Source organism: Heptranchias perlo, chromosome 5, assembly GCF_035084215.1.
Source record: "Heptranchias perlo isolate sHepPer1 chromosome 5, sHepPer1.hap1, whole genome shotgun sequence".
NCBI classification, from domain to species: Eukaryota; Metazoa; Chordata; class Chondrichthyes; order Hexanchiformes; family Hexanchidae; genus Heptranchias; species Heptranchias perlo.
The window spans coordinates 123,463,076-123,477,868 of record NC_090329.1 but is presented as its reverse complement, the minus strand read 5'-3'; the positions used below and the strand labels follow the sequence as shown (position 1 = coordinate 123,477,868).

The 14,793-nt window shown below is 47.3% G+C and overlaps 1 protein-coding gene across 4 annotated transcripts in view; it reads left to right on the top strand.

Moving 5' to 3' along the window:
- The window catches only part of daam2 (dishevelled associated activator of morphogenesis 2), a 309,727-nt gene that overhangs the window by 216,494 nt on the left and 78,440 nt on the right, over window positions 1–14,793 (top strand). For all 4 annotated transcript variants that reach the window (XM_067985157.1, XM_067985159.1, XM_067985156.1 and 1 more), the window contains exon 14: window positions 4,122–4,424. In XM_067985157.1, coding sequence (XP_067841258.1) covers window positions 4,122–4,424 — 303 coding nt within the window. The remainder of the gene's footprint in view (window positions 1–4,121; window positions 4,425–14,793) is intronic.

The following is a 14,793-nucleotide window of genomic DNA, read 5'->3' as shown; positions in this document are numbered from 1 at the left end:
AAGTACTTTTTGAAGGGTAGTCGCTGTTGTAATGTAGGAAATGCAGCAGCCAATTTGTGCTCAGCAGTTCCCACAAACATTAATGTGATAATGACCAGATAATCTGTTTTTTAGTGATATTGGTTGAGGGATAAATATTGGCCAGGACACCGGGGAGAACTCCCCTGCTCTTCTTCGAAATACTGTCGTGGGATCTTTTATGTCCACCTGAGAGGGCACACTTTGTTTGATGTCTCATCCGAAAGACAGCACCTCCATCAGTGCAGCACTCCCTCAGAACTGCACTGAGATGTCAGCCTAGATTATGTGCTCAGGTCCCTGATGTGGGACTTGAACCCATGACCTTCTGACTCAGAGGCAAGAGTGATACCCACTTTAACCCATGCTTTAAAACTGTTGTCCATTTGACTTATTTTGGTGCAGTGAGCACTGTGCATGTGTCAGCTTGGCTCAGCTGTGGGCTCAGGCCACACTCTAGGCTTGAGTAGATAATCCGGCCTGACACTCCGGTGCCGCACGGAGGGAGTGCTGCACTGAGTCAGAGGTGCTGTCCCGTCGGATGAGCGTTAAATGTTTACTTGTGCCGACGTTCGAGTGGATGTTAAAGAACCCCACAGCGCTATTCAGAGCAGAGCAGTGAGTTCTCCCGGCCTCATTGCCAGCATCGTCCCTGTTGAAGAGCTGATTAATCAGTCATTCATCTCATTAAACGTTCTGAGAAAAAATGGCTGCCCTATTCTCCACCACAACAACAGTCTCTGTGCTTCAGATGTATTCATTGTACGAAGTGCTTTGGGATGTTTTGACATATTGTTTATATAATGCAGTAGGGCTTTCGATTTTTTTTAATATTCAGTGTCAGATTTTTTTGATTTTTTTTTTAAAACATTAATATTTTCAGATGCTCTGTGATCCCTGAGAGAAAACAGAACAGCCATGTGTTAGGAAAGTCGGCGAGGAATTTGATTAGTTTGACAAAAAGAAATGCTTAAAAGAGGGAATTTCCCCATCAGGACTTCTTTAAAAAAATCCGACAGTCAGAAAGAATTACCATTAATATAAACATCAGATCCTGCTTCCTTCGCCCAGCTTTCTTTTTATTTAAGAGAAACTTCTTTTGGAATTAGGAGGCTCCGGCTCGGTGGCTTGGAAGAATTACTGAGGGAGCTGTATTTGTCATTAGTGGAGACACAGGAGGCAAAATTCAACTTCGATGGGGCTGCAAAGTTGGGTGGGGGGGGGGGATCAGCCGCTCATTATACACCCTGTCCGATTTTCACGCTCCTTCAAATTGATATCCCAGCTTTTGATTTAAAGACCTTTAAGGGAGCTGCGGGTGATGCAATGGATTAGTTTTGTAGAGTCCCTTCTTTACCTCGAAAATAACAGGCAGGAAAAGACCAGCTGGTCCACCAAGCCTGCCCCACACTGTTGATGGCTGGAGCATCTTGACGAGACACTTCCTACCCCTCCCCCCATCCCCAGATTCCCGCCCCCCCCCCCCGACACACTTCCTACCCCTCCCCCCATCCCCACATTCCCGTCGCCCCCCCCCCGCCGCGACACACACCCATGTAATCTCCAGGAAGAGGCAAAAAAAAACCAGAGCCAATAAGGGAAAAAAAAATCCTCACTGAGCCCCTCAGGAGATCACACCGACCATGTGTAGGTTATCTGTTAACCCACTTACCACGCGTCCTTTCACGCCTCCCTTCAAATCCAGCCCAGACTCTTGTAGTAAGAATTCAACGTGAAATCCCTTCGGGCATTCGGAACCCAGTTGCTCGTAGCAGACTTTGGTGATCTCGCTCAGATTGGCCTGAAAGGCGGCTGGTGCCGGAAATGGCGCTCATCCGAGGTCATGGCTGAGGCACGTTGTTACGATGGAGTAGAAAGGAGCTTTACTCTACATCGGACCCCTGCTAACCTGACCTGAGAGCTCTTGATGTCGATGCCGGAGGGATCACTTTCGAGCTCGGAGGGCCCCGGCAGGGAGATTTGCCTCTGGCAGATTGGAAATTTCCAGCGCGCAATTCCCCGACCTTTAGTTTAATTGGTCGGGTAGATCAGGAGTCGTGCACGCTAATTTCGGACGTGCACTGTGAGCAGCTGACGGTCCCCCGCCCCGGGAATGCCAAGTTGGAATAGGCCATCGGTTACAGCTGCTGGATTGATAAAACTAATGGCGTATTGGTAGAGACATTCTGCAGTGCAGTCGATTTACTCTAGGTCGGCCGGTTTACATCTTGGTGTCCAAAATGATAAAGGAAAAAAGAAAGGCTTGCATTTATATAGCGCCTTTTTGCCAATTTGCGCACAGCAAGGTCCCATAAACAGCAAGAGATAATGATCAGATAATCTGTTTTTTCAGTTATGTTGGTTGAGGGATAAATATTGGCCAGGACACCGAGGAGAACTCCCCTGCTCTTCTTCAAAATAGTGCTATGGAATCTTTTACATCCACCTGAGAGGGTCAACAGGGCCTTGGTTTAACATCTCATCTGAAAGACAGCACCTCCAACAGTGCAGCACTCCCTCAGTAATGCACTGGAGTCTCAGCCTGGATTTTGTGCTCAAGTCCTGAGAGCAGGTCTTGAACCTACAACCTTCTGACCTAGGAACTAAGAGTGTTACTGCTGAGCCACGGCTGACGCAATGTGTTCTGTACACTGCATCGCAGAGTGTAATAGAGTGACTTTACTGTGGAATGGCGAGTTGAGGTCAGCAGGATTCTATTCTGCTTGTGACCTTGTGATTTGACAGGTGGCGATATGGGTATTTACCAAACTCAATGTTAAAGAGGAATATCGTAGATTTTACATATTGTACTTAAAGAATTATCATGAAAGGGCACTCTCTACTTGGAAGATAATGTTTGGCAAACTTTTTCTTCCTTTTTGGTAGCTCAGGAGTGTGGCCTTCACTCCTTTTAACACACTGCTAAGGGGAGGTGACCCTTGTGATGTTCCTCTTCAGAAATCCCATGAAATTCCCAGGGCCCAGGTGCACAAACACAAGTGCAGTGGAGCAGAACTCCCATCTCCCCCCCCACCGCCACCCCCACCCCCACCACCCCTACCCCCACCACCCCTACCCGATCTCTCCCAGGGTCGGAGGTCCTGACCCAAATTCTGTGGCCAGGTCACTTGCATAGCTGGAGAGAGGCTGCCGGAACTCGCAAGGGATGCATCAGCGATGGCGGCCCTGCTTCGAACTGACCCACCCTACAAAGGCCAAAATGAGCTGAAGTGAAATGACGCTTAAATTCTTCAGCTCCCACTGAAGCCACTCCGATTAGAGATGGCAATCGATGCAGGAGGGATTTTTATTTACTCATTTTATTTACCCCAGCAAAGCTTTGGGGCCTTCAGAAGGTCTCCAAGGGACTGACCCCAGGTCTCCACTGATGCGCGCGGCACTCGGGCCTTTCAAGGGTAAAAAAAGAAAGGAATTTGTCAGGGAACGCCGGGAACTCACCCCCACCAGGCCACCGTGACGTGGGGAAACAGGCGGAAGATCCGGCCTCGGCCCACCCCCCGCCCCCCTCAGGACCGGAATTTAAAGCTCCAACTCAAACAGGGCCAACAAGAGCTCACTCTCCGCCCGTATTCCAGCACCCCCACCAATGGCCGTAGATTCAACTCTCCAGCCCCAGGAATCCCACGGCCCCGGAGACCAGATAATTCATGTCTTGGCTTTAATGAATCCAGCAGCCGTGACCAACGATGCAACTGTTGACCCTTTCATGGGTCTATAATGCCATGAGTTTACTGCGGGTTGGCTGTTTTCCATCGTGAGATGCTGGTGTCAGAGGTCATACCACAAGTCAGCCATCCAGTAGTGTGGGATGTGGGGAAATCCTGTTGAACCATGTCATTGTGTAAGTTGTCCTGATAAAAGGAATGCATAAATCTAACCGCCTCTCCATGCCAAACAGAAAATTCGGCCCGAGGGGCTGAATCGCCTCCTTGTGTTCCTAATGTTCCGACAAAAAGGTTTACAAAAAACATGGTTTGTCCTCTCTAACGGGTAAGTCGTTAGTCCTTTTTTAAAAAAGAGAACTTTACTGTTGTTATTCCGTCTTCACTCAGGGTTTTCGTTCTCCTTTTTTTTTGTTTCAGAACGGAAGTGGCCTTTCCTTTCTCCCTCCCCCACCCCCGCCCGGGGGACCCCTTCCTCCGCCCCCTCCTCCGATGCTGTGCCACCAGCCTCCGCCTCCTCCCCCACTCCCGTACGAATTCCCGCCCCCTCCACCCCCGCCCCCACCTCCCGGCGGCCCGCCCCCCCCTCCAGGAGCACCCCCCTTCTTCAGCTGCGCCATGCCACCTCCCCCTTGCCCTGTCATGATTGGAAGCATGAGGACGAAAGCCATCCCACAGCCGTCTCACCCACTGAAGTCCTTCAACTGGCACAAGTTGGCAGAGGTAAGGAAGAATTTTTATTTATTTTTTCCTCAGCAAAGAGCTGGTACCTTTACTTCATGTTGATTTAGCATTCCTTCTGTGAGTAAAAAAGAAAGACTTGCATTTATATAGCACCTTCCACGCATGGAGGCAGGGGGCATGGCCAAGGTACTAACTGAGTACTATGCATCTGTCTTTCCCAAGGAAGAAGATGCTGCCAAAGTCACTGAAAAAGAGATGTTGGGTCGACTAAAAATTGACAAAGAAAGGCTAGCTGTACTTAAAGTAGATAAGTCACCCGGTCCGGATGGAATGCATCCTCGGTTGCTGAGGGAAGTAAAGGTGGACGTTGCAGAGGTGCTGGCCATAATCTTCCAAACATCCTTAGATACGGGGGTGGTGCCAGTGGACTGGAGAATTGCAAATGTTACGCCATTGTTCAAAAAAGGGTGTAAGGTTAAACCCAGCAACTACAGGCCAGTCAGTTTAACCTCGGTGATGGGGAAGGTTTTAGAAACGATAATCAGGGACAAAATTAATAGTCACTTGGACAAGTGTGGATTAATAAAGGAAAGCCAGCATGGATTTGTTAAAGGCAAATCGTGTTTAACTAACTTGATTGAGTTTTTTGATGAGGTAGCAGAGAGGGTCATTGAGGGTCAGAGAGACAGTTGATGTTGTGTATATGGACTTTCAAAAGGCGTTTGATAAAGTGCTGCATAATAGGCTTGTCATCAAGTTTGAAGCCCATGGAATAAAAGGGGCAATGGCAGCATGGATACAAAATTGGCTAAGTGACAGGAAACAGAGAGTCACGGTGAACGGTTGTTTTTCGGACTGGAGGGAGGTGTACAGTGGTGTTCCCCAGGGGTCAGTACCAGGATCACTGCTTTTTTTGACATATGTTAATGAATTGGACTTGGGTGTACAGGGCACAATTTCAAAATTTGCAGATGACAGAAAGATTGGAAGTGTAGTAATCAGTGAGGAGGATAGTGATAGACTTCAAGAGAACATAGACAGGCTGATGGAATGGGCGGACACATAGCAGATGAAATTTAATGCAGAGAAGTTCGAAGTGATACATTTTGGCAGGAAGAATGAGGTGAGGCAATATAAACTAATTGGTACAATTCTAAAGAGGGTGCAGGAACAGAGTGACCTGGGGGTGCATGTGCACAAATCTTTGAAGGTGGCAGGACAGGTTGAGAAAGTGGTTAAAAAGCATACAGAATCCTAGGCTTTATAAATAGAGGCATAGAGTACAAAAGCAAGGAAGTCATGATGAACCTTTATAAAACACTGGTTCGGCCACAACTGGAGTATTGTGTCCAGTTCTGGGCACCGCACTTTAGGAAAGATGTGAAGGCCTTAGAGAGGGTGCAGAAAAGATTTACTAGAATGGTTGCAGGGATGAGGGACTTCAGTTACATGGATAGAATCATAGAATCATAGAAAGGTTACAGCACAGAAGGAGGCCATTCGGTCCATCGAGTCCGCGTCGGCTCCAAGCAAGGGCAATCCAGCTAGTCCCACTCACCGCCCTTTCCCCATAGCCCTGCAGTTTTTTTCCTTTCATGTACTTAACCAGTTCCCTTTTCAAGGCCATGATCACAATGGACTGGAGAAGCTGGGGTTTTACTTCTTGGAGCAGAGAAGGTTAAGAGGAGATTTGATAGAAGTGCTCAAAATTATGAAGGATTTAGATAAAGTAAATAAAGAGAAACTGTTCCCATTGGCGGAAGGGTCGAGAACCTGAGGACACAGATTTAAGGTGATTGGTAAAGGAACCAAAGGCAACATGAGGAAAAACGTTTTTACGCAGCGAGTAGTTATGATCTGGAATGCACTGCCTGAAAGGGTGGTGGAAGTAGATTCAATCGTGGCTTTCAAAAAGAAATTGGATAAATACTTGAAGGGAAAAAATTTGCAGGATTATGGGGAAAGAGCAGGGGAATGGGATTAACTGGATTGCTCCTACATAGAGCCGGCACAGGCTCGATGGGCCGAATGACCTCCTTCTGTGCTGTAACCATTCTATGATTCTATGATTCACAACCTCAGGACGTCCCAAAGCGCTTTATAGCCATTCAAGTACTTTTGGACTGTAGTCACTGAAGTAATGTAGGAAACTTGGCAGCCAATTTGCGCACAGCAAGGTCCCACAAGTGTGATAATGACCAGATAATCACTTTTTGGTGTTGTTGGTTGAGGGATACCAAGCCAAGGCTCATTGGAATGGTCTCAATGAGCTTGGGATTACATGAAAATAAAGATGAGAAAAGAACGCATAGTCTCATTAGGAACATTTCCAGCGAGTTTACCACGAGCTTCTGTTCTTCTGCTAGTTACTTTGTGTACCTGAGTGTATTGGTAGGGGGGAAGCACTGGATCTGGGATCGCAAGGCAGTACACGGGAATGAAGAGGATGTGACTGCACTTTCTGTCAGCGTCAGTGCCCGTGAACTTGGCTGGGGGGACCGGCGGAGAGTGCAAGCAAGGGAGCTGGGAGAGGTTTGAGCCCCTACCGACTGGGGAGTTGCAAAAGGGCCTCTGGGAGCTCGCACAGAGTGGCCAGATTCAGCACCGGAGAGCGGGTCGGAAGCGACTGAGTCCACCGCATGAGTGTGTGCTCTTCACGTCGGGTCTTAGGATGTTGGATTTGCTTTGGGAAGGGCTTGGAGTACGGGAGTGTGGGCAGGTGTGGTGCTGTCTGCCAGCTGGGGGAGGGGTTGATTTTCTGCAGGGGGAGCGAGACAGGTCGGAGCAATTGGAAGATGAAATGGTGAAGCCTATGGGTACGTTTGTGATTTCTTTTTTTGTGAATGATTGAATTCTCTAATTATGTGATTAAATTCAATTTTTCAGAATAGGGAATGGGTGGGTGAAGAACACAAAAGCTTTTCTTTAGTTGAATATGATTGGTCGTTTTTGTGGTCTGACCAGTCGTAAATGGCGCAACAGAGATGGTTTGAGGATCTGATTGGTTCCCTGGTGACAGTTCTGAGATCTGATTGGCTTCTGGCTCTGGGATCTGATTGGTTGAACAGATAGTTTGCCGGGATAGTGATTAGATTGGCTAAAGTTGTGGGATGTGATTGGTTGAAGGGACGGCCGTCTTTGATTCGACAATCTGATGGGACTCTACAATGTGCAGAGGCTGCATATCTTCCACGTTGCTCGATGTACATATCATGTAGTGAGACCCTGACACCCGAACCTCCTCCAGCTGGGGTCACTAGATAATGGTAAGGAGCAGGTTCCTTGGCTGCCTATCACCTCATTCCCTAGCTGTGGGAGGCCCAGACAAATGGATAAGCTGACTTCAAATCAGCTACATTATCAGAAAACCAGGGGCCTTCCTGGTCTGAGGTTTTCTAATAATACAGCCGATCTAAGCCCGCATATCTGTGTTGTGGATCCGACAATCGGTCTCAATGCCCCGCAGCTAGGGAGGGAGAAGGCCGTGGAACCTGCTCCTTATCATTATCTAGTGACCCCGGCTTAGCGCCAACACCACCAATGTCCATAGCGCCTCTCACGCCCCGAAAGACAACTCAAAGTGCTCACTGCAAATCCAAAAGGCCCAGGACCGTTTTGCTGTCTGTGAAGAGAATCCGTTACAGGCGCTTTAAAAGCTTCCCTTCACCAGCTGCGCACCTCAGCAAATAATTTACTCTTGGCCCTTTTGTGACTGTATGTTGAGAGAGCGAGGAGAGAGGGAGGAGAGAAAGTGTTAAAAACCACGTTCACATAACCCCGTATTGGTCGGGAAGAGGTGTTTTATATTGCCTCTGACAGAGCCAGGTTTGGCACCGAGCATTAGTCTCTTAGTCGGCTCTGGCCACATTCCCAGCCATTTTTCTCCAGCTTTCCCCCCCCCCCCCCCCCCCGACCTACCTCCGCACAATGCAAATCACACGAGGAAGGAACGTTGGGGTCAAATGGTAGTCTGGGGACCAGAGGAATGCTTTCGAATGTCTGAACGGGGATAGAATGAAACATGATGTAGTTATGCAACGTCTTGTTCTCCTTTGTTGTTGGGAGTGTGCAGTTTCATGACCTGCTTGGCAGTTGGCGTGGAATGCAGAGTGATTGTCATCATAAACAGGACCCTTCCATTAATCAGTATTCCCCCATCGTTTGCTTTCGTTGGCCGGAGTAAAGAGAATTACCCTGGCACAGTAGTTTCTGGGTGCTGTCCATGTGCTGGCCTGTGGAACACCAGAGACCTTACACCGTTTTCCTCACATGATGTATTGCAGTTTATTCCCCCTCCGCCTTCTCATTCCCCTTTTAGACGGTTGAATTACGAGGACAGGTTACAATAAATCTGACTCGTATTCCCTTGAGTGCAGAGGATTTAGGGGTGATCTGATCGAGGTGTTTATAATGTTTAAAGGATTTGATAGGGTAGATACAGAGAGGCTATTTTCTCTGGTGAGGGAATCTGGTACAAGGAGGACATACTCTTAAAATTAGAGCAGGCCATTCAGGAGCGAATTCAGGCAGCACTTTTTCACACAAAGGGTGGTGGAAATCTGGAACTCTCTCCTCCAATTGCTGGGACAATTGGAGCTTTCAATAATGAGATCGATGGGTTTTTGTTCGGTGAGGGTATCAAGGGATATGGAGCAAAGGCGGGTAAATGGAGTTGAGGTGCAGATCAGCCATGATCTAATTGAATGGCGGAGCAGGCCCGAGAGGCTGAATGGCCTACTCCTGTTCCTATGTCCTATGTTCTTCTGGAAGGTGCGGACTTCTGAAGTCATCTGGTGCCTCACCCAAGTGGCTGTTCTTCATGCGTGAGTCCAGACAGCGAGAGCAGCCAGGCTATCGAACCTGTGAGGAGAGATCCCGATCTGCCCTCATCCCGGCTTCCCACGCATGCGTGCTTTCCAGCGAGGAATTACCGGATAACAATTGGGAATGGGAGCCATGGCCGATTTTCCCCCTCCCCGTCCTTCCGCAGCCCAGAGGCTCTGAGGTCAATTCTAGCAGCCCCACCATCTCCTCCCCCCACTGCTACCCTGGCTGAGACCAGCACTGAAGGGGAATTGAACTGATGACCTTCTGACCTGTACGGCTCAGTCACTCAAGGCCTTTACCAACTGGGCCTTTGAGGAGCCGGTGTTAAAGGTATCGCCAGCTTTTATGGGCAGCGGATTATACGGCACACACCATATAATTAGTCTACATTACTGGGGTCGATTTTAACCCTACCCGCCCGACGGAAACGGGGCAGGTGGGCAGTTAAAAACAAGGGGGTTACTTACCCGCCCGTAACCCGAGTCTTTCCCCACGTTGCCGATTCAAACTTGCGGGCAGACAAGGTGCCTGCCTAAATCAGGAAGGGGGCCTCATTGATTTATGCGAAACGGAGTTTTGTTACGCTACTGGGGCTCACCCCCCCCAGTTGCACTTTAACCCTGGGCCCGAGCGGGCAAGCTGCCCCGGCCTACCCGTCAGGCTGAAGCAGGTTGGCAGTTGTCGGGAAGGTGACGAGGAAACCCTCTGAGGTTAGTGAAAAACCTGCCAGTGTGGGGCCAGGAGGGGCTGGAGTGTGATCTTCTGGGGTGCAGCAAGGAAAGTCGTGACCTCTCCCTGCCTTGGACTCTCCCCCTCCGCCCCCATGGCCGTGACCTATCTGCTTGGTGACGAGTCCACCTTTGGTGCCTCTGACCGCTCGAACTTCCTCTCCCGTCCCCCCGGCCAGCTGCCACTTTGCAACGGTCTGGGGCGCACAGTCGACCGGGGGCATGCTAATGAGACCTGGCGGTTCAAATTGACCAAAGCCTCCCGCTGGAAGGCAGGAAATGAACTCGCAAGTTAATATCCTGCCATTATAATCCAATCTTGGGCTTTGCAGTTGAAATCTCCTCTCGGTGATAGCAGTAAGGGTCCTAAACAAAATTGGCTTGAACGGTCTCCGTCCATTTCCCAATGGGTGCAAGTCCACAATCCAAAGCCGCCCGCCATTCACTCTGAGAGGTCAGAAGGCAGCTGGCGTGGGAAATGGAAATATCGCACACGTGCAGTAGGGGGAGCTCTGGTGGTTAAGGTATGTTCTTAGGGGAGCATAGATGGAGATTCACTCTGCATTAATTGCTCAGTCATCTGTTGTGTAGAGTGTTTGAAGGACAATATAGAGGGAGCTCTAATTGCATCTCATCCACGTTGTTCATAACCAGGAGTGTTTGATGTGCAATGGAGAAGGAGTTTTACTCTGCATCTTACCTGTACTGTGCTCAACTGGGAGTGTTTGATGGGCGTCATGAAGAGAGTTTTACTCTGCATCTCATCCGTGCTGTACACGACCTGGGATTGCAAATGGGTGCAGTGTAGAAGGAGATTCACTCGACTGTTAACCTGAGATGTACATTAACTATGAGCTCTTACGGAAAGAACTTCACTGTGCTTCCGACCCACGCTGTACGTGACCTGGGAGGGCGTGATGGGCAATATAGTGGGAGATTCACTCTGCATCTTAACTCGAACAATGAGTGCTTGACTCTGACAATGGGGGCCAAAAACAGAGACGGAGGGGAGACACTCCAGAACACTGATACTGAGGAACAGCTCCTCGCTGGAGAAAAGAAATTAAATCAGAAAGAAAAGACAACAAAGGGAGAAGGAGAAACTCTAATGAGGGAAGCGACAGATAACCAAAGGGTTAGTTGTCTGTTAGTTGGATAGGAAGAGAACAAATCTCTGTTCCATCACAGGCAGAATCCTCACAGGGATCAGAGAAGGTTGGGAAGGATCTTTACACCTTGCCTTGAGTTGAACAAGAGCCAGTTGATCTCGGTCCAACACACTGCTGGCTACGCTCTGAACATAATAGATGGTCTATCCCTTTTGGGCCCATCACTTTAAAATGAGAGGAAACCCAACATTTTTCACTCCCTTGGCGCGCACCATTTTCTTGCCATTAAAAGGTCCAGCCAGTGGTCATAAACTCAATCCATTCATGGGCTCACAGCCCCCCAGACAAGTGCAGGCAAAGATTTACAATCGGCACGAGTGCACTATGCATGGCACTTCACAGTGAAATACATCCACTCTGCGGTTAACCCCGGGGTTACTGGAGGCTGATCAGGAGCAGGACCTCTGGCTGTGTTCCCCCTGCACTCCCTAATTAGAGGCATTGGGGTGATTTTGACCTAGTGCGATAGTGTATAACTGGTGATAGCAAATCGGCAGCCCCTTTTACATCTTTCCCGATTTTTATTTCCAGTGATTGCAGGCTGGAATCTAATCGAGGGGTTCAGATGGTTTGTAAATTAAATATTGGATAGCTGGAAGTGATTACAGCACTAGAATCTAATCGAGGGCTCCAGATGGTTTATATATAGAATAATGGATACCTAGGAGTGATTACAGGCTGGAATCTAATCGAGGGGTTCAGATAGTTTATATATAGAATAATGGATACCTGGGAGTGATTACAGACTGGAATCTAATCGAGGGGTTCAGATGGTTTATATATAGAATAATGGATACCTAGGAGTGATTACAGGCTGGAATCTAATCGAGGGGTTCAGATGGTTTATATATTAAACACTGGATAGCTGAGAATGATTACAGGCTGGAATCTAATTGATGGTTTATACATAGAATAATGGATACCTGGGAGTGATTACAGGACTGCAATCTAATCGAGGGGTTCAGATAGTTTATATATAGAATAATGGATACCTGGGAATGATTATAGACTGGAATCTAATCGAGGGGTTCAGATGGTTTATATATAGAATAATGGATACCTGGGAGTGATTACAGACTGGAATCTAATCGAGGGGTTCAGATAGTTTATATATAGAATAATGGATAGCTGGGAGTGATTACAGGCTGGAATCTAATCGAGGGGTTCAGATGGTTTATATATAGAATAATGGATACCTGGGAGTGATTACAGACTGGAATCTAATCGAGGGGTTCAGATAGTTTATATATAGAATAATGGATACGTGGGAGTGATTACAGGCTGGAATCTAATCGAGGGGTTCAGATGGTTTATAGATAGAATAATGGATACGTGGGAGTGATTACAGGCTGGAATCTAATCGAGGGGTTCAGATAGTTTATATGTAGATTCCTGTAGGTGCCCACTACCACCAGAGAACTGCAGTACCCTCTTCCTCGTGTGACCTTTAAATAGTCTGATAGAGACCGGAAGGTTGCACGGTTAGCAAGACAGTGAGGAAATGAAATAGGAAAAGTGGTGAAGGGTTAATCTCAGTTTCTGAATGACAGTATGTACTGTAATGTATTGCAGCTGAATGTGCACAGTTTTCCAGGTTGAATTGTTTCACGTTATATTGAGTGCTGGCTGCAGAAGCCATTGTCTGTTACATTGCCTGAAACACTGGAGGGAAATTAAATTCAGATTACTGCAGGAATGCACAAACTGCCTCTGAAAACAATGAGGCTTTAACATGGATTGAGGCCTGCGTGGCCAGCACACTGACTGTTTATATAGTAGGCTGCTATAGAGACCAAGAGATTAAATAAACTGAGAATTCAATTGATTTCTTTCTCCCTTCTGATGCATCTAAATGCTTATCACTTGTCTTTTAATAGTATATTCTACAGAGAAGTGAGTAAAGTTCTAAGGTATTATGTGTAATCTGGGCCATTATCCGATTTATCTGTGCATAATAATAATACTAATCTGAGCTGCAAATATGATAATCTGTGCAATACCTAATGGAGGGAAGGAATAATGTGCACTATCCTTCAATTCTTGAAATGCTTATTTAAATTTTTAGCTTGATTGTCCCCCAATCTAAAATCACACTCTGCATTGAGTGTGCAAACCCTTGGGCTGTTTATATGAAATAACTTGATGTACTGTTTTAAAGGTGGGTTTGATTTACTTCTTTTGAACAGGACGAAAGCTCCATTAAAGTCGTGAACCATGTAACTTCATTGATCGGATTAAGTTGTCGAATACTAAAATCGCAGAGTGTAGATTAAAGGTTTATGTTACCTCTGCCGTGTTACACACCAATGTTTGACCGAGATAGTGTCCAGGCACCTCACCTTAAATAACTGCCAGAAGCTTGCTCTCAATGCCACCAAGTATGGCTGATTGCCATTGTTGTTTTGCCCTAATATTTCCAAAATATAGTGCATTTGGACACTGCCTCGGTGGGATAGTATCACATTGGAGAACTGTCATCTTGGCACACTATCAGACTGGGACACAGACATTGGGTCACTGTTACATCTGGTCACGGCCACACCTGGGCACTCACATTAGGACACTGTCACATTGGAACTCTGTTACGATGCCAGATTCTCACATCAGGACACTGTCACATCGGGACATTGGCATAACGTCACATTGGTGTACCGTCACATTGGTGCACCGTCACATTGGCGCACTGTCACCGTCACATTGGCGCACTGTCACATTGGCGCACTGTCACCGTCACATTGGTACACTGTCACATTGGTGTACCGTCACATTGGTGCACCGTCACATTGGCGCACTGTCACCGTCACATTGGTACACTGTCACATTGGTGTACCGTCACATTGGTGCACCGTCACATTGGCGCACCGTCACCGTCACATTGGCGCACTGTCACATTGGCGCACTGTCACCGTCACATTGGCACACCGTCACATTGGCACACCGTCACATTGGCACACCGTCACATTGATACACCGTCACATTGATACACCGTCACATAAGGACACCGTTTAAGCCATTTCTCCAAGGTTTCCACCGATCTCCCGCTGAAGTTATGCCGAGAGATTGGGAGAAACATCATGGAAATTACTGGCAAAGAATTCTTCCTGAAGTTTGTGTTAAGCTCGGAGTGATGCACTGAGTCAAAGCTGGGCCGATACTCCATTTATTTCCATTGTATAGAATATAAGTGGACTAAACTCAGCTTGGTCCAGTTGTTAGCACTCCTGTCTCAGCTTCAGAAAGTTGTTTAGTCCCGGAGCACATAATCTAGGACAGGGTACTGAGGGAATGCTGAATTGTGAAAGTTGTTGACTATCAGATGTTACCCCTTTCTACCTCTTGCAGTGGTTCAGATGGGGATGTTTAGGGAGAGCAGGGTGTTCTCATGTTGTCCTTACAAACATTGAGCGACACAGATAAAAATAGATTTGCTTGTCTTTTATCCAGTCGATGTTTATGGGACAATCTTCTCCACAAAACGGCTGTAACATTGGCCAACGTAAGGAAAATAACTTGCATTTAAACGTAAGAATGGTCACTTCAAGAGAATTCACTGTATGTGAAGTGCTTCAACGTGTTTCTTCGAGACACAGAAAGACTTGTATTTCTATAGCACCTTTCACAGCCTCAGGATGTTCCAAAGTGCTTTACAACCAATGAAGTACTTTTTGAAGTGTAGTCACTGTT